The sequence below is a fragment of the Ceratotherium simum genome, chromosome 33 (genome assembly GCF_057802395.1).
Source record: "Ceratotherium simum simum isolate JZ-2026a chromosome 33, ASM5780239v1, whole genome shotgun sequence".
Classification (NCBI taxonomy): domain Eukaryota; kingdom Metazoa; phylum Chordata; class Mammalia; order Perissodactyla; family Rhinocerotidae; genus Ceratotherium; species Ceratotherium simum.
Window position 1 is genome coordinate 31,051,230 of NC_141932.1, and position 20,021 is coordinate 31,071,250.

Sequence of the window (20,021 nt, forward strand, 5' to 3'; positions counted from 1 at the left end):
GCTCATACGGCTCCATTATAGAAAAACTTCGAAAGATGGCATTTTGGAAAACATGTATTCTATTTCATAGACTGCTGTCCTCTGGCCACGTCACTTGGAAATACAAGAACACAGAGAGCACGAGGACCGCAGTCCAGGACATCCCCACCACAGGAGCCCCGCATGATCTCATCTATTAACAAATCACTTGATTTTGATTTTTAATTACTCGTGTAATCTACACCTTTCCATTGTCATAGTGGATATTTACTTTGGTGATTTATAACATGCAACACTTTCTGTTCTATTTAAATGCACAAGAGTAAGCATTTTCCAACTTCTTTGTTCTTTGATAAAAAGGAAATTGATCTTTATCTGGTTATCACACTGCCTTTTAAACACTGCAAATGCTGTTTCTGAGGGGGGCTGGTGGTGTGATGTTTCCATGGCTTCTTTCATTTTCTCCCTTATTCCGGGAAGTTTCCGGAATGCCTCCGTCCACAGCCCTGACTTGCTTCTCTCAGCGTCTCCAAACACTGTTGGTCACAAATGTCAGAAGTTTGTGAAGCAGAAGTTTGGAAAAAATAATCTTTCCCAAGCTTTAAAACGTCCCAAAGCAGTATCCATTTGCTTCCACCCAAGTTCAGCAGGACTTCTGCCGGCTGCGGGGCTAATTTACCCCGAAATATTCCGTGGAGTGTCCACTCTTATGCACAGGCCGGCTGACGGGGGTCGGGGCCCACAGGGTCAGCAGACTCCCAGTTGGGAAGCACTGCCCCCTCTTTCCTGACCCACACTCCTCAGCAGGGCTGACTCCACCCAGGGAGAGCCAACCACCGGCCCCAGTAAACCTGGCCAGGGGCCTGTGTCTACATTAAATACAAGGACAGTATCCTAGGACACGCCTGGCCAGATCTCCACATTCCTGTGGACAGCCTAACGGCGGATGCCCTGGTGGACTGCCTCCCGTGCCCTGGCAGTCTGTGGGTCCCCCCCAACCACCACCACAACCCAAGGGGACCCGGCCCCAACCTGGGGAGGAACTGGAAGTTGGCCTGATCTGAGAAAGCCCCATGTTTGAGCTGCCTCACCCTGAGCCTCATCACTGGGAAGACCCCACTGAGGACGGCACACTGGTGTCAGTCTCTGAGGATGAGGAAGCAAGCCATGCACCTGTCTGGCAGAGAAGTGCAAAGACCCTGAGGCAGGAACTCAGGGACCCCTCCCGGAGCTCCTGGGGAGGGGTGTCTTTCATCCACAACCAGGAATCCAGCACCAGCAGCCCGGCTGCCGTGCTGTGGCTGCCGATGGGTCCATGTGTTCAGGTTGCCTTTCCAAAAGTTCCACACGTTCCCTGGGGAAGGGGCCACCTTCCCCCCTGCACTTGTTCCCTCTGTGCCACCCAGCTCAGTGCACGGACTATAGCGGGAGGGTCACTCACTTATTCTTGCATTCATTCTGTCAGTCCACCTTTCTGATAAATTGATCATGCCCCTACTATGTGTAAGGTGCTCTTGTAAGCCCTGGGGTTCTAGCAATCACAGCAATTAAGAGGACGGACAGCATCACCACCATCATGTCCTACTGGGTGGGAGACAAAGTGCGTAAGGAAATGAACAACTGAACTCACAAGATCATTTCAGAAAGTGTTAAGTTTATGAAGAAGATAAAGCAGGGAGCGAGTGTGAGGGATATTTTAGACAGGGCAGTCAGGCAGGGTCTCTCTGGAGAGATCACACTGAAGCTAAGCCCCCAGAGACCACCTGGGGGAAGAACATTCCAGGCGGAGGGGGTGGTGGGTACAAAGGCCCTGCCGCAGGGACGAGCACTCTGCACTGAGGAACAGGAAAAAGGCAGCGGGGCTGAAGAGAGATGATGAGGATGAAGAAGGGGGCAGATGGGATCAGAACCCCTGGGATCCGGGATCCAGGAAAGTGGTGGAATCTGCTGCCTAATTTTAGGAGAACCCTCTTCGGCCTGGGAGTACTCCATGAAAGGAAAAGTGATGCCGGATGGGGAGGGGCAGTGGCCGCGCTGGAGCGCGCCCCAGGCTATGGATAAAGAGCACAGCCAGGGGCCCACTGCCACCTGCCTCAGGGCTGCTCTCGGTGTCAGGGAGATTTGCAGGCACCAGGTGAGGTTCCAGGTGAGGGGCTCGTCGTCTTTAACCGCGCGCTGCACACTAGGCCCGTATGCACTAAATAGCCTGCACAACCCTGAGCTTTATTGATTTCTTGGGAAATAGACCACAATTATTTTTGAAAATAGATGGCATATTTGTCTATCTTCTGAAGCAGCTCATACTCCAATAGATAAAGTGTCAGGAGAAAAATCAAAGAAAATGGAGGTGTCCATATCTCAGATAGATTTTTTTTTGTATTGGCAACATGCATACAACTAGCAGAAAAGCTAAAAAGAACCACGACTGAGGGACAAGGCAGAGAGACCAAGAAAAGTCCCCATTACAGGGGGCTAGGATGACGCCAAAACAGGAGAAATGACGGAGTAGTCTAGTGGCCATTTCCCCTTGTTTGGTTAGGAGCACCTCAATTTTCTTTTGAGGAGACCCAGCAGAGAGCCACCCATGCTCCATTCCGTGTAGGGTGAGGGGGCTGACTCCATCTGTCCAGTCCCACAGGTGGGTATGTAACCCCGGCTGGGCCGAAAGCCAGCCCACCTGGACGGAAGGGGAGCGGCACCTTCCTTTTTCTACTCAGAGTCTGTGCTGGGTTCCCGCCACCTGCACCTGAAAGACTCCTGGTCACCGCAGCAGGGAGGGAGGAGCTGCTTCGGGACAGCAGAAGGAAGCCATCAGCAAAACATCCCAGCACCTCACGCAAAGCATCACCATGCCAGACAGGAGGTCCCGGGCCTCCTCTGAGCTGGGTACCCGGACGCACCGGGTCTCTCACCTGTGTGTATCCTCAGGTGGACCTTCAGGTGATGGGATGTCCGGAAGGTCTTCCCGCAGTACGGGCAGTCCTTCATGGCCGAGCCCAGGCTCCTGTCGCGAAGCAGCGCTGGCTGCTGGACACCGGCGGATCTCCCAGCCTCCTCGCCGATGTCTGCAGCGGAGGAGAAACGTTCTCACATCACTTCAGCACATGTCAGAAGTTGTTCGCACCAAAACTGCTAACACCACACAAAGTTAAACATGTCAATACTACACCTGTCTATTTCATTCTTTAAATCTGACAGAATGCTGACAATTCATGTATTTTCTTGTTATTCTCTTAAATTATTTCATCTTTCCTATCATCATTTTAAGCAGCATATGGTACCTTTATATTGAACTGAATTACACAAGAAAAGAAACAGCTGTGTCAGCAGCTGGTTTGATTTCTTCTTTTGCTTAGCTCCTATTAAATAGTTTTTTTTCCAAAAGTTTAAAAATGTTAGTGTTTGTTGAATCTGATTAATTTATAATATGGACTAGCTAGAGAGTTCGCCATAGGATCGAAATCACATTTGCATTATATCCGGCAACAAATGAAAAAGATGTGTCTCGGCTGAGTCCCTAAGACATGCAGACATACGGCTATTTTGGGACAGGAAAGACAATTATCCAAAACCGATCATTTCTTTCTTGTAGAGTCTTGTATCCATCGCTAGCTGGTGTAATCTCATGAAAGGGAGAAGAAAAAGTATGGAAATGCAGTTCCACAATTAGCCCATGATAAACATATAGTGACATATTCAAAGTCATGTGCAGAAACTCAGCTGCAGAACCCCCATAAACTTAGAGCACTGCAGTTAAATCTTCGTGCAGTGACTTGAGAACTTCCTCTGTAAAGTATCAATACAAATTTTCCTTCCTGCTGTTATTTGTTGTGTAACCCAAACCATTAGAAAACAGAATAAAATTTACATACGGCTGCCTTCTGCACAGAAATGATGGGACATAATAGTAAATAAAACTGTGAAAATATCTAGTGGTTGGAGGATACGTTACTGCAACCCCCGAGGCCTGACATCACACTGCCGAAGAGGAGACATCAGGGGAGCAAGGCAGGAGCTGGGAATCTGCATCTCCGGGCAGGGGAGGCACGAGCCTTCTTCTCTGGACTCAATTTCTTCCTGCCTTGCAGGCCGCCCTGCACAGCTGGAGGCTGACCGCCTGCCACAGAACCCAAGGTCCTGAGGCTGGCAGGTCTTCGTCCTCCCCACAGCCTTCAGCCCACCCTCTGGGCCTCACGATAGATGCACTATGAGAAGAAAGGGACCTTCGGGGATAACAAGCCGACCTGCGAGTTCTGCAGAGAGTGGAATAAACAAGATTTGTACCTTCTAAGCAATGGAAAATGCAAATTGCTTTTATTTTGCAACATCCGTTCCTGGTGTTCTCTGCTAACAGGCAAAAGGGACAGACTTATAGGCCATGAACAGGCTGAAGGCACACCTACTTAATTCTTATTTGGATGTTTGCTCCGAGCAACCGTGGGAACGCTTTGGCTTGGAGCATCCTCTCTGCGTTTGGACTATGCAGGACGATATCGTCACCCTGGAAAAGTTCTTTGAAGGCTCACTTTTCATCCTATTCTCCCAACTCTTCTAACCCTCCCTGGAAGAGCTGGTCACAGGGTCTAATTGCCTAGCATTTTTTTCTCATAATTTTGCACAGGTAGGAAGACAGAGTTCATCCACATCTAGAACTCACCCTGCCTAGACCTAAGTTTGTGGTCGTCCACACGAATGTGGAAAGGTGACCAAAGATGGCTACTGATAGGGCAAACAGGCACAAGAGAGTATTGCAATGTCACAGCAAACAGCGTCCCACGTGCAGTCACAGCAGGGCACACCACATCCTGCAGGTGAGGCCAGTAGGGTCGTAAAGAGCCAGTTTGCCAACAGCCCAGGAGAACACGGGCCAGATGCCAGTCCTAGTCAACCACATCCAAGGTTTAAACAGCTGGAATGCCACCTCCTACCCACCTTCTCACCCCCACCCGCCCCAACCTCAAACACGTTACATTTGCCCTCCTGCCATCACTCGGCTTTCCTTTTGTGGGGTCATGAGGTCAGCTGAAAACAGTGAGTCTGATAAACTTCTGCCCAAGTGCTCCCTGCAACATAGTTAAGATAGCCTATTTACACTAGGAGGCCCATAGCTGTCAATCTGAATTACAAGCAGAGCTCAGTGCCCCGGATGTTGGCTTCAGCACAGAGCGGGCAGGCGTGGACTTCTGCTCTTCACTGCAGGGCCTCAGGTTCCATGACCCTCACATGAGCACCTTCCGCAACTCTTCCTCCAGCGGCCCACCGTGAGCGCTAGCAAGGTGGGGCTGTGCACAGAACAGGACAGAGAGAGCGTGGAGGACATATTTCCACCGCAGCGCTCGGTGAGTCCTCGCCCAGGGCGCGTGATAGATAAACACATAGACGAGGCCGGCACGCCGCTGGACAAGGCTTTACAGGAGTTGAGGACGAGCTGCGCCGCGCTGCATGTCACTCCAAGTGATGGCCTAGATCTGTTCTCCTTTTATCTTTCTATCTGGGATATGTGTGGCCCAATAAAAAGAATAAATTTGTAAGATAAACAGCTTTCTTTGCAGATTTAAGAGTCTAATTTTCACTTTACACAGAAATGTTTTTTTTCCTGGAGGGCCAGAGGCCTATGGCGTTTACTCTTAGACTAATCCAACTAGAAAAACAAACTCTGAGCCACGATGAAGGGGAATTGTGGGTGGTCCCAGGAAATGTCCGAGAGGCTGCAAGCCAAGTACAGAGAGGGCTGAGGAAGCTCCAGCCGGCCTGGCCCAGACTCACAGGCCTGGGCACGTGCGTCCGCGCCTGCGCCTGGGCAGCTAGCAGCGGCGAGCACGGCGCCCTGAACTCAGCCCAGACCCACCAAAACTCGAGCGGCTCACTCAGAGGGAAGATGCGGCTGCCTCAGATTCCTTCCCCACCCCGAGTGTAAAAGCGCTGACGGCTGCCCTTCTGTAGGATTCCCCAGGATGGAGTCCTGGACACACAGCCAGCAGGTGAAGCCATCGCTGGGCCTGCTTCCAGACAGACGGGTCCTTCCTCAGCTCCACCAGGAAACAGGCAGTAGAGAGGAAGAAGCATTAGAAAAATTACTTTTGTGATCCTTTGTCAGACTGTGGACTAGTTTGAGCTTTTTAAAAAAATTTCCTTTTCCTACAACCTGCAATATTTCTTCCCTCAGATCAGACACTTTCTCTAAGTGTGGTGGGTAGACTGGAGGTTAATGCGTGGACAGAGGTCAGCCTCAGACCTGTCTCCTGCTCCTCCTTGCTCATCCATGAAAGCTCCTAGAGACCGGGGTGTCCCTGGGACATCTGGCTGCAGGCTGGGAAGCTATCTCCTTGCCTAACACAGCCTCAGCCTGGGTGTGCCCTGGACCTCATACGATGGGGAAATGGCTGAGAAATAACTCCCGGAATCCCTGTTTCTTTTTTTGACCCCATTAAATAATATGGGATCTATTCTTCAGAAATGGATGTCTTGTATGGATGCAATGAATCATATTTGAGAGGGATACAGGCTGTATGTGCAACCCTTCCAGAGTTTCAGCCTAGAACAAGTGAACAGTAGTAGGTAGCAAACACTCTGCAAGCTTTCTCCTGTTCCTACAAGCCGAGAATGGTTTGCTAAAACAAGAGGAGATGGACCTAATTATGATTTCAAGTTGTTTTTCAAGAATCTGTTATTTGGGAGAAGAGACATCAGACAACTGACCTTCTTAATTTTCTCATCTTCAAGTCAGAAACCATGCCTGCTACATTTCCATTTACTTGTTCCAATCCTCTGAATGTACAGCCAGGTTGGCCCAGATCAAGGAGACAGGAAGGTTCATGACCTTCCCTGAGCCTTCACAGTGTGTGGGGGGGTGGGGAGTCCCACCGTGGTGGGCTGAAGGAGGAGCCAGGGGGATTAAGAATGGCCAAGGATCATGTTAGAATCTTCATCATCAACTGGTAGGCATCATCAACTGGATAGACAAAGAATCAGATGCTTAGAAAGACAAACAATTGTTCAAAAGTTAAAGCCTAGACACACACAAAATACTATCAGCAGCCGTCTGAAGCCAGCCCGAGACTGGCTCTCTTGCTGTACACAAATATGATTTGAATTTATGGGTGCCTCATTATGCACTTAATATATATGATTGGAATTTAAAAACTTTGTTTATGAAATAATTTTGTATATTAAGGGTCGATTTTCCCCCAGGTTAGCTTTAAACACTGAGCTTCCCTGGTACGTATTTAAAATAGGCTTGTTTGCCAAGAAGGCTGACTTGGGAGTCAGCAGGCAGAATCTTTTCCTTCTGGGTTCCAAATGCCTGGCTGCCCTTCACCCCACCCTGGGCCCTGGTTCCATCTGATGCAGGGTACTGGACTTCCTGGGCCCCTCTCCAGGCCCACCACAGGCTGTCTTCACCCACTGCCTCCTTTTGGCCATTCATTCACCAACCCTATCCTCATCCCAAGCCAAATAAGAAACCGGGGATGGGTCTTCGAGATACAGGAGGAAACGACTATGAGACGGATAGTAAGTGCTCCTAAATATTCCATGTGCTACCTTTCCCAACTTCCTTTGCACTAAGTTGAGACCAAGTGAAGAGACAGCAGGCCGCCGCCTCCTCCCTCTCTTGTCCACCACGGTAACCTTGCAACACAAGGGTTGAGGTGGCAGAATCACAAAATGGACAATGCCTGGGTCGCTCAGTCACCCGATGGATGGGAGCCCACCCACATCAGACTTTGTATGAATGAGAAAAAAATCTTGGTTCTATTAAGCCACGGAGATTTGGAGAGCCGTCATTGTGGGAGGGGCTCAGAACTGACTAAGAAGAGTCAGTCTTCTACTGGTGAGGTGTTCTGGGTTGATACTCAATATTCCAGGTCATCCTATTAATTCACACAGTGAGAGAGAGGACAAGAACCAGAGAGAGACCAAAGAGGCAGAGTGAGGCAAACAAGAGGAAGCACAGAGAGGTTTCTCTCTAAATTGTGCATGTATTCTCAGCTCTCACTTCATCCTAACTGCCAGAACATTTTGGAAAGATTTCCATTAAAAAAAAATTATAATGAGGGGCCGGCCCGGTGGCACAAGCGGTTAAGTGCGCGCGCTCTGCTGCAGGGGCCCGGGGTTGGCCGGCTCGGATCCCGGGTGTGCACAACCACTTGGCAGGCCATGCTGTGGCAGGATCCCATATAAAGTGGAGGAAGATGGGCACGATGTTAGCCCAGGGCCAGTCTTCCTCAGCAAAAAAAGAGGTGGATTGGAGATGTTAGCACAGGGCTGATCTTCCTCACACACACACAAAAAAATTTTAATGATGATGACAATGACGATGATGATGATGGTGATGATGATGATGATGGTAAGTCCTTGCAGTGAATGGAGAGTTATCTCAGCAACCCCACATGGGTAAGGTAGCTGTCTGTATACCTGAGCATTTACTACTTGATGACACAAAATGCCATGTTTTTTAATTTCTTTGGAATTTCTAGTATAACAGTGAATACATTTTCCCAGATGAGTTATGCAGTTAATTCTGAAAGTCTGCCTTGTGCAAAGAACATCTCAAAAGCACAGCTCTCACCTCATTAATGAAGACAAAAACTATTTGTGGGGTCTAAGGGTGAGCAGGACACCAAAAAATCACATCTTTTAAATTTCTTTGTCCACATATACCCATGCTTTAAGAACTTTTCAGGGAAGGAGAAGTAACTAACACCTTGGAGAAAGTCCAAAGGAGTGTATAGTTCCTCTTAAAAGCTTAACACTTTCCCTTATTTTGAAAGCTTTAAAATTAACAGACTCGAATAAAACAATGATTAGTGTGGTAGAGATTCCTGGTTAAGTGAAGAGTTCCTTTTATTTTTAAAAATGATTTTAAATTAATGGTATGCATACAAATTATAACATTACTGTAAACAATTCTACTTAACTCTTGGAAGACATGACTCAGGCCTTGGGTCAGTGTTAATTTGGTGTCTCTGTTGTTTCATCAAAGTTGTCTGGTTTATGATGGCCGTATATAGTCATGTTAAACAGTTAAGCATTAATATGGATTGGCAAAAGTATTTGTTTAAATAGAGAGCTATTTTAGAAAAGGATGTCCACTTGGGAGAAGGCAACCGCCAGCTTCCCTTTGGTTCTTACGATCAGGCCTGGGCTGGGCTCACTAGCAAGGCCCAGGGCTGGAGGGCTGATCCCTGTGCAGAGAGGTGGAAAGGTGGAATGTTCTCTATGGCTGCCTTTTCTCACCTTCAACCCAAACTCAAAACTATGCACAGCTCCATTTGCTTCTGGCGAGATAGGATTTCTGGAATTGGGGAAACAGGTCATTAAAAGGCTAAAATTTGGAGAAAAAAAGATAAGATAGTAGGATCTCAAATAGCTTCTCTAAAGCAACATTTTGATGAGTTAAGTGAAAATGAATCAGAAACACATGGATTAAATTTCCCTTAAAATACACAAGGGCTTCAGAATCAAGCACTGTGGGCCAAATGTGTTTCTGGTTTTACCCAACCCAAGAGCCCTTTCCTAATTGTCGGAGAGAGTGCAGAACTCCCTGCTGGTGATGGGGCCACCCATGGGGTCTCTTCCCTTTGGCACTGCGTGATGCTGCTGTTGCAACATCCTCTGTAATCCTTGGGTTGCCAGGTCTCCCAAGGCCCTCAGAGTCGGCTGTGGGCACACACAGTTTTAGTTCCCAGCCCAGGGACTGTGACTGCGGATGCAGTGGGCAAGATTTGGGATCACAGAATCAACCTGCGACAAGACACCTGGTGTGATGGGTCTCCTCGGGTTCTGCACGCCCCTCTCTTCCCTCTGGCCTGGTCAGGGATGGTGGGCTGGTTCCAGTGAACCAGTGCAGAGCAGGATCACCTCTGATCTGGCCTGGGTGGGGAGGACCAGGCAGGAGAACAAGTCTGGAGAGGGCCGGCCCAGGGAGCTGCCCTCTCCTGGGAAAAGCCTGGTTAGTGCAGGGAAGGGACAGGCCATTGGTCCCATCGCTCTTTACAATAACCCCCAAATCCTTCTCATGGTCTCCAATCCACTGCCTACGTGGCCCCCGCTACCGCTCTGACCTCATCCTGACCCCTGACTGTCCTCCAGCCCCCATCTTGCTGGCCTCTCAAGCCCTCCTAGCTGGTTCCCAACCTAGGGCCTTGTTCCTGCTGCCCCTCCATCTGGAATTCTCTTCCCCCAGAGTTCACACGGCTTTCATTCATTCAGGCTTTAGTTCACCTGCTGGGAGAGGCGTCTCTGACCATGCTGTCTGAGGGAGTCTCCCCGACCCCCAGCTCCCAGCACGCTCTCTCTAGTTCCCTTCTCAGCATCGGCAGACTCTAACCGACCTATGTGCTTGTCTGCTCACGGCCTGTCCCTCCCCACACGAGCTCCACGGGAACAGGGGTCATTTACTACCGGTTGGTGCATATCCCCAGCACGTGGGAGGTACTCAGCCCACAGCAGGAGCTGGACACCTACATTTCTTAAAATTGTACATGCTTTTTTCAATAAATAAAAGACTTAGAGGAGGCAAGCAAGTTGGAATTCAGAGGCTAAAATCAGTTCCTGACTGTAAGAGGGAAGCTACTTCAAGTAGCCTGAAAGGAACTGGGCAGACACCAGCAAAACACCGGAAATGCACCAAAGTGCTCAGCACCCTCAGGGGCTGCACTGTGATACCAGCAGGGTGGGCAGAAGGTCAGGGGAGCCCGGGGAGGCTTCCTGGAGGAGGTGGCCTCTCAGTGTCTGCATCTCTCTCTCCATTCAGGTGGAAGGAACCACAAACACACAATCACAATCAGCAAGACCACAAGTGGGCTTTTTAGAAGGTGGGGGCATGTTGTTGAGGCACCTTCCACTATCTCATTTGACCACTTCCTGGCTAAAAAGGAAGATCTCACTGTCGTGAGGAGATACAGCCTCCCATATGCATAAAGAGACGTTAATCAATACAAGAGCAGAGTAAAACAGCTATTTTTAAAGTAATCCATGCCCCAATTACTCTTATAATTATTGCAAAATATTTGTTATGCCTTCCCGTTTTCATAATTTAAATTAAGTCCTCCTTTCTTTAAAAAAAAAACTACAGAAGCCTCTACTTTCACTAAAGCATAAATTCCCAAAAGATTTCTACATAATTTATTTTCACTAAAAAAAAACTATAGCTTTTAAGATCCTCTTAAGATAATTTACAGCCCCCTCATTTACAGGTGAGGTGGGAGGGTGGGAGAAGACTGGAGGAGACCTCTGACGGCCGGCCGGGTGTGTTTCAAGGAATTCTCACCTAAGTGGCACTGAGAACAAGCTGGACCCATCCTTTCTAAAATGCACTTGGTCAGTCGCCATAACTTGTGGCTGAGGTTTCTCCTGGGAATCCTGCGCACTGAAGGCGAGGGAGGACTCGGTGATAACGCCTCCCCTGGGGATGTGTTTTGCCATATTCTTTTTTAAACAAAGAAGACATCTTAAGCACCTTGCAATATCTTTCATTTAATCGTTGGCAGAAGGCAAGTCCCTGATGAACACTGGCCTGTGTCTTTCTCTTTAACCAGCTGAGTGATCCAAGCTTTTAATACAGCCGTTCCAATTATTGTAAAAGTCATCTAGCACCTTATAACCACAAATATTGACAGTTTATTGCACAACACATTCCTGACATTTGAAGGTCACACCATACATAATACATACTCTTTTATAAAAGTGTCTGGAACAAAGAGATACATGATAAGCAATTACCTCTCCCCACTTGCGTGTGTGTGCAGTTCGGGGCTGACTTGAGTTTGCACGGGAGGCACATGCACCATTTTAAAGCATCTGTTGAGGCAGCACGCAGGCATTCATGATGGACCACTATGAAATGGCTTATGGACATGCTGCAGTCGGATTGGCCGGCCAGGGCATGGGGCCTGGCAATTCTCCTCCTCCAAGTTCGGGTCACAATGCCACTTCGCCACGGAGAGCCCTGCCTCACTTCACAATCGGATTTCCCCCCAAAGCCACTAAGCATAACAGAGTCACAATATGTTCTTGTTTTTCAGATTGGTCTGCATGTGGCTGAAAGGAATTTTAAAAATCCACCAGGCCCAGTTCAGATGCGCCCCGACCCCCAGCCTGCTGAGGCGCCCCAGAGGGGCACTGACCACTGCTCTGGTCACACAGCCATGCTGCCTGTCCCCAGGGCTGTGGCATCCAGAGAGACCAGCGGCACAGGGGTATGTGGCTGCCAGGTGCAGGTGAAGACCAGAGGGGGAAGGGTGCTCCAAACTATGCTGAGACGGAGGCCGTGTGGAATCCCGGCTGGAGTAACATTCTGAGGAGGAAGTCTGCTCACTGCCTCCTTCTCCAAAGGCTGCTCCGGCTCATCCCCACTTGTTCTTCCAGGCTTACGTCTGACAGGAAGTTTCCAACCACAGATTAAGCAGAAAGGGTTTGCAGTCCAAAGGCTTCAGGTCAAAACCAAGTTCTACCAATTCTTAGAAGAGTAATTCTGGGCAAATTACATAATCCCTCTGAGGTTCCGTTTCCTTATCTGAAAAATGGGGATAGTCGTAATAATTCATTTAGCAAGGTGCCTGGTACAAGATGTGCTCCAATTAATAGTAGCTTTTAACATGAACATTGCCAAAGGGGCACGTTCTATGTGGCCGGCATGGCGGGGAGGGCATAGACCTGTGACGACAGTGCTCCTCACCCCACCAGCCCCACGCTGAGGACCAGACACATGCGCAAAGTCCGGAATGAGGGGCACGTTCATTTCCTGGGAAGTCCAAGTTGGAGCGGTTTCTCCAAGGCTCTGAAGACACCAGCGATTCTCCCAAGTTAACAGTGAGAAACAAGTCAGGCTGCAACTGAGCTTCGCAGAGATGACAATCTTTAATCACAGATGAAGCAGCAGGTCCTTGGAATCTACACCAAACTCCCATCCAGAGGATACTAATGGCTGCAGTTTGAAAAATATATATACGTGTGTGTGTGTGTATAAATGCAAATATATATATATATATTTTAGAACTGTATTAAAATAAATAATTGGCAAACTTGCAAGATAATCGAAAGCCCTTCTAAGAGTAATTTTAATATGATTTCCAGAAAGAACGCCTTAAAATTTAAGACATGGGACCAAAATGATTTCTATAAACATGACATGTTTATTAGCATTAAATCCCAGGAAAAAGGGCTTCCTTATAAAGAACAGATTTTTGCATCTGAAAAGCATGCATATTAGGATGTATGTGTCTCTTTAAGAAGTTATTCTGTTTTAGAGGGTAGCGGGTAAGACAGGGCACCACGTGATCAGGAGGTTGCTATGGTAAATATGCATTTTTTATTGAAGAGTAAACAGTGGCAGAAAACAAGTGTCAATTGCCAGCTCTGAAGTTACTGCCATTTGTGAGCTGCACTGACTTACCCAGCCCTTTTAATTTGAAAACATTTAGCAGATAAGCACTATCACTGGATCAAGATTTAAAATTTTTCTGAATAATTGCTGAACCTTTCAATACCTTGCAGTAATAAATACCTTAGTTGACATATAAAAATTAGCAAAAAAAAAAAAAAAAATCTATCCAGCTTTGCCTGTCACGGCACATAGATCTTTCCGGAGATCTGTTGCCCAGCTAGTGGATCTCCAAAGGACAAATCCTTCGGCCTTGGCTCAGGCCACAGAGTGGAGGAGCCAAGGAGACAGCCAAGAATACCCCACCGTCCTTTGCCTTGGTACCTGCAGGCAAAACAAAGCCAGAGCCGATGCCCTGGGGAATGGCCCTCCCCATCCAGTGTCTGTATCCTGGCAAGGCTGATGCCCCATGCTGCTGGAAGGACAGTGGACTGTGACACTTTCAGCAAAGTTTTCACTGTTTTCCCCCTCGTAGAGATTGGCAAGAGGCTGATAGTTCTTAAGAGGCAACTTTGCTTTCCTCCAATATCCAGACGAGTGACCTTTCTCAGTTACAAATCAGGCCGTGTTACAAATCTCAGGTGGCTCCCGAGCACATCCTGAGTGGGCCCTCAACTAGCTTCTCTGGCCAGGTAAAGAGTCTGGATCTGTTCTTCTCTGACACCAGCTTTCCTTCCAGCCTGTAACTTGCAGAAGACAAGGCTGCGATTCCTCCTTCTCCACTTCTGGCCCATAGCAGGCATCTAACCACTATTCACCCAACACGTGCATGAATGAATGAAGTGTGAATAAATGAACTGAGCTCCAGGCGGGACTAACTTCCTGGGTATCAGCTTCTAATAGGAAGGTCAAGTCTGCTCATTCCTCCTTTGATCACAGATAAAAGTATCAAGTGTTGGCAAATTTCTCAAAGCGAACTTTCCAGGCAAGATGAGTGTGTCCTCCAAGGAGCCCCCGGGAAGGAGGGGCAAGAACAGGCAGCCGTGTCGTTGGGGGAGAGGGCAGCAGGCTGGAACAAAGTGTCTGCAAGGGCCCCAGGCATGTGCAGAGACTGCCCGGCCTGATGGGGCCAGCTCGAGCATTAGAACACCTCAAAACACGAAGATTTGTTTGACTCCAAGATCTGAGTTCAAATCTCAATTCTGTGGTCCTGAGAAAAGTGCTGAAGCTTCCTGAGTTTTAGTTTCCTTGTCTGTAAAATTGGATAATAATTGGATAATGGTACTTATCACAAAGGAATCTGAGTGTTTCATGAAACAGTGGGTTTGCAAGGCCCCAATCCACCTAAGCCCTGCAGAGTGGGAAAGTCACTGGCTCTGAGACGGCCAGCTCTGGGTTCCAATCTGGCCCTGCCTCTTCCAGCTATGTGTCTATAAACGCTTCCTAACCCTGCCCACCCTCCAAACACTGTCTGTAAGGTGGGAACAATGGCACCTATTTGCAATCCCTTATGAAAACCAAGTGAGATCATGTGAGGAAAGGGCATCTGGTAGATTCCCAACAGACAGTCCCCCTCACCCACCCAGGTCCAAAGTACTCACAACACAGATAACCAGGATAAACCAGCAGGTAATGATTCATATAATGGAATCCCCAGGAACTCTTCAAATGGTCAGCCCCCTCCCAGACTAAGTCAAGTCCGCCCTCATGACCCCACAACACCCCTCATGACACCTCTCAGAGTTTGGTACTTTGTGTGTGCCTGTGACATCCGCTTAATTTCTGTCTGTCCCCCTAGCCTGTCTATTCTTTAAAGGCTGGGATGGGTCTATTTTTCCCACTCTTGTGTTCCTAAAACCTCCTGGCACAGAGTGAGTGCTTGGTGAATCCTGGTGACTGACCCACTGAATGCGTGACTGAATGAATGAATGAACGACTGGTGTTGGGGAGGCTGGCAACCATTCCACATTAGCGTAATCACAGGAGGCCGTCTTTTCCCTCTAAGTTCTTCCCTGGCCTCTGCTGACCCGGCCCTCGTCACACTGAGCGCAGGTGACCTGCACTGTGCGGGGCGCTGCGGCCTGCCGTCCCCAGATGAGGGGCAGATGCCGGCAGTGTGGTCTCTGTGTAGCCGCAGCCAGCTCCCCAGCCACGCCTCCTGGGACTCCGGGCTGCTCCTCCAGGCTCTCCTTGAGATGGTGCAGGGCTCGCCCCGCCAGGGTCTGAGTCCCTAGGTGGAGAACTTGGCTTGGTCGCCCGAGCCTCACCCACTGCCCCCCCACGCTGCTCAAGACTGCCCACAACTCCTCCATCGCAGGCCCTGCCCTGTCCGCGCCTGCCCGGCCAGGCCTGATACCTGTACAGAGACTGTTCTGTTCTGTTCTGCAGCAAGGCCGGCAGCTCTCGGGAGCCCTGCCCCAGACGCTGGGCTGGGGGCGGCAGGTGGGCAGAACCTCGGGGGCAGGGAGAGGCGGGGCGGGTGCTGGCCCAGGACCGATGCTGGTGCAGAGAGCAGAGCCCAGGCCCAGGGGCAACACGTGGGGCCCTTTGTTCTGCCTCAGTACTTCTGCTGAGTTTCTAGGCCTGAGGAAAATGTCTGTCCAGACATATGCTCTTGGGGGCGTCCCGCCACCGGGTGCTCTGCGTGCACCGCCAGAACGCGGAAGAACACTCTGCCTTCCCATCTGTGTGGTGCCTACTGGACGCTCCTGCCCCTCAGCCTGGAACCCGCGGCCCTCCAGGCCCTCTCACAGCCCCCATCCCTCCCTTCTGTCCCCCTTCCCCAGCTCACCCCTAGGAGGGCACCACCCCATATTTACTGCTCCTGCTCACTTCCCCAGCACACCTTTGGTCTGTCTGGTTTCCATGGCAACCCCACTCTCTAGCAAGGTAGCTGGCACATAGTAGGCACTTCATATTTTTTTGAATAAATAACAATTTGACAATGCAACACCACTTTGCTTGATTAGATACTGGTGACTTTTTCTTTAATATGGAAAATCACCTTCTCCCTTCCCTTTGGAAACCCTTCCATGCTAATATTCAAAACAACGCTGCATTCACAACACAGAGTCCTGTGATGCTAATTTCTATCCCATAACCGAGAGAGACACCTAAATGGTGCAAGGTTATTCAAAACTCCTGCCCCTTCTCCTCTGACTTCTCCTTAGGGGAAAATTGCCCAGGAATACATTTCCTCATCTGTATGTTAAAGCACGGTTATAACCCACCTATCATGATTGCAATTTTGGGAATCAAAGCGGAGATCCAAAACAGCAGTGTGATCTACATTTTAGCCACATATATTATAATAAATTAAGTCAAAAAAAGAGTTCTGCATTAACTCTCACTCTATTCCTTTGATACCTTATAAGAACACCAAAGCCACCCTCCTTAAGAGCCTCCCTGCCTGCCGCCCGGGGCTGTCACACTGCAGCTGCCCCACTGCCTGGAAGGGGCGGTTACAGAGCCAGCCGCCAGGTGACAGCAGTACCCGGTACCATGTATTCAGAGTGTTGACTGAATCAGGCACCATGGGTTCAAAGCCACAGAGAGGCTCCCAGCCATCCTTGGCCAAGGACAAGCAGAAGCCTCTGGAAAAAAGCAGGCAGTGTGGGCGGCATGCTGATGGAAGGCTCCTAGTCTTGGACACCACACCTTGGGACTCGGACCAGGGAGGCAGAGGGAACACAAGTGCCCACTACCTTACTGACCTGGCCCACGTCCTTCCCTGGGCCTGGTCCTCTGTTTCCACTTCTGCAACATGTGGGGGTACACTCCAATCGAGATCACAGATGGTCATCACACAGGGTTTCAGTTGCCAAATTTGTTTTTAACATTTACGAATTCGGGGCATTTCACGCGTAGTCCCAGTTTCCAGCTTCTCCTGTTCTCTCACAAAACAGGGTCCACAGTCCTAAAGAGCAGTGGCTGGTGGGCTGGGCAGTGGGTGCCTCCTCCCCACCCAGTCCCTCCCTTATCCTCACTACCTGGCTGCCCTCCAGCCTGCAGGCATCACTCTGAATTTGCCATCTCAGCCGAGATGATCCCAGACACCCTTTCCACCTCTAAAGACAGCCTCCATAACCTCAGTTGAGCAAATAAGGCAGAAGCCTCCAGACTAATTCTCATAATTATGATGGGTCTATTATTTCAAAGCCAGCAATGATTGTGGGGTCAGGTGCTCAGAGGAAGAGGGAGAGAAACATACTTTAAAGTGATAGCAAATATCCTTTGATTCTTTGCTATCATACCAAATTGCATCCAGAAATGCTGAAACACGCGCTCACAACCTTAGTCAAATTTCAAAGAGGCCTCAGCAGGAAGGGCAATGAGCAGAGAGAGAGGAGGAGCAACCAGAGAGCCAGGCAGTTTGAAGACCCTGTCCCAGGACTCAGCTGCTGGCCCCAGCGGAGGGGACTCCGCCACATTCTCTGCTGCGGCACCGGCCTGGATCTCTCTCGCCACACCTGACTGTCTTCTCCAGGCGTGGAGCATCCAACCCCCTCCTTTCTGCCTCTTCAAGCGTTCCTGCCCAACCTCACTCCGTGGCCTCCTCAGCACACACCATCCTCTGAGCCTTTTCTGGACATTTCTACACAACGACCTGCTGCTCTGGGCTGCCCACTAATTTTTCTCTTGTGTTTTGATTCCAGCCTGCTTACCAAGAGGACCCCGTGGGTCTGCCTGTCTCGTAATCACCTACACAGCCGCATGAAGGGCTGGCCCACAGAGTCACTCAATAAACACATGTTGGTTGACCTTTCCATTGTGAAAGACACTGTTATTATCTCCTCCAGGGCTTTCTTCGTACGGCTTCTTCAAGGAGAAAGGCAGATCTGCCCAACTAACTGAAAAGACTTTAGACTTTCTGACCTCATTTCTCACTGCTTTGTGCCTCCAGTATTTGCTTGGATGTGACTGGATTCTCCAGCCAACAAGTATTAGCGGATGCCTGCTCTGTGCCAGGCACAGTGTTATGGAGACAGAAGCCGGGCACATAGAGCAGAGCAGGCGGGCCACCGGAGCAGGTGCCCAGGAGCACTGCGGTGGACGCAGAGGAGGCACCCGGGACCCCCAGGCTGACGTCTGCATCGTGCGGTGAGGGGCGAGTTCTCTCCATGGTCCTTGTTTGTCTGGGAGAACCTGGATCACAGCCAACACGTCGACAGAACCTGCTTTTCCTTTCCACCCTTACCCCTTTGGGGACAAAGCTCTGGCCTGTGTAGTTTCCTCAACTGGGTCCCTTTCTGCATGACCTTTGATTTCTGGGACTTTAAGGAGCAGAAGGGCAGGAAGCACTTGGGCATCTGCTCCTACACCGTTCCCATGGACGTGTGGCCATGGGGCTGAGCCACAGCCCCAGAGCCCCAGAGGTGTCCCCTGCTCCCGCGGTCGACCACAGGGCACTGGCTGACATCCTTTGTGCCAACAGCATGCAACACTTCCAATGAGGAAGATCACAGGCTGAGAGTTTTACCCTGAAGGAGCAAGCCTGTGGGTGGGCAAAATAAATACATGGAAAATAATAACAATAATAATAATGATAATGAAATATGGACCAACTAGTGTTAAAATGAATACCAAAGACTATGATTGCTACCATGACAGCAGCTAACTTATCAGGAAGGACGTATTATTATCCCCATTGTACAGAAGAGGAAACAGGTTCACAGAGCTTGAACACCTAGTCTAGGCTCACACAGCTACTGAAGGCAAAGCAGACTGCAGCCAAGGTCTCCTGACCCCCAAGCCAGAGCCGTGAGCCCCCGAGGGACTGATGTCGACTGCGGTGTTAACGGTGTTCATGACGTGGCGGGTTCAAATGGAGCTGAAGGGATGCAAAGGGCTGCTGTGTGGGAGTTGAGAAGCGGGCTTCAGGAAGGCAGCACGGGAGCCCAGTCTGGAGGGTGGCTGGGCTGGGGGAGGCGGTGCTCTCTGACACCCAGCAGAAGACATCAAGCAGGTCTTGATGCAGGAGAAAAACCATCTCCCCGGAGAAGCCACACGAAGGATATTAGTAGGGCAGCAGCAGTGGAGCCTGCCACAGGGGAGTCATGTCCCCGGAGGTGGAGACCCCGCCTTCCCGTCTACTGCTCACTCTTCTATTCTGCCACTCTTCTTTGCTCCAACACAATCACAGCGTTTTTCTTGCTCATTCTGAGTCTTCTGAAGTCCCCCAGGACCCCAAGCCTCTGGCTGCCAGACACGAGTGCCATCGTAGACTCATTCCCCGAAAACAAGTCAGACAGAGAGCGTGCACCCCAGCCTTCCACCCGCCACGCTGACAAGACGAAGGGGAGGGGGTCGGGTGTAAACAGGCTCTTTCTCTGAGGGTGGGGGTAAACTGAATAGCCTCTCGCTAACCACCCACTCCAATGATGACAAACGCTCCAATCGAGTGATCTATGGAGGAAAGTAGAAGGGGTGTGTCTGAGGCCTGGGCTCGTCTCCTCTGGGAAATCGCTTTGAAAACATATGCCATTTGGCACAATCTGCTAAGCTTCAAAGGCAAAGCAAATCCTTTCAGGGGTCAAGGACCACCCTGAGGGTAGAAACAGTACCTGGCTCATGACACCCCACCCGGCTAGGCGTGTTGCTCCCCCACAGGAAGCCAGTGGGCACTTACGGGCTGCACACAGCACCCGACCAGGACAGCCTGCAGCTGGCCCCTGCCAGCCAGGGAACGAGGATGCTAAGAAAGCACTCAGTCCTGAGT

The 20,021-nt window shown here is 49.8% G+C and overlaps 1 protein-coding gene across 2 annotated transcripts in view; it reads right to left on the reverse strand.

Moving 5' to 3' along the window:
- ZNF536 (zinc finger protein 536) overlaps nt 1–20,021 on the reverse strand; it is a 171,464-nt gene that overhangs the window by 18,758 nt on the left and 132,685 nt on the right. For both annotated transcript variants that reach the window (XM_087421866.1, XM_014794865.2), the window contains exon 3: nt 2,892–3,044. In XM_087421866.1, the coding sequence (XP_087277992.1) occupies nt 2,892–3,044 (153 nt within the window). The remainder of the gene's footprint in view (nt 1–2,891; nt 3,045–20,021) is intronic.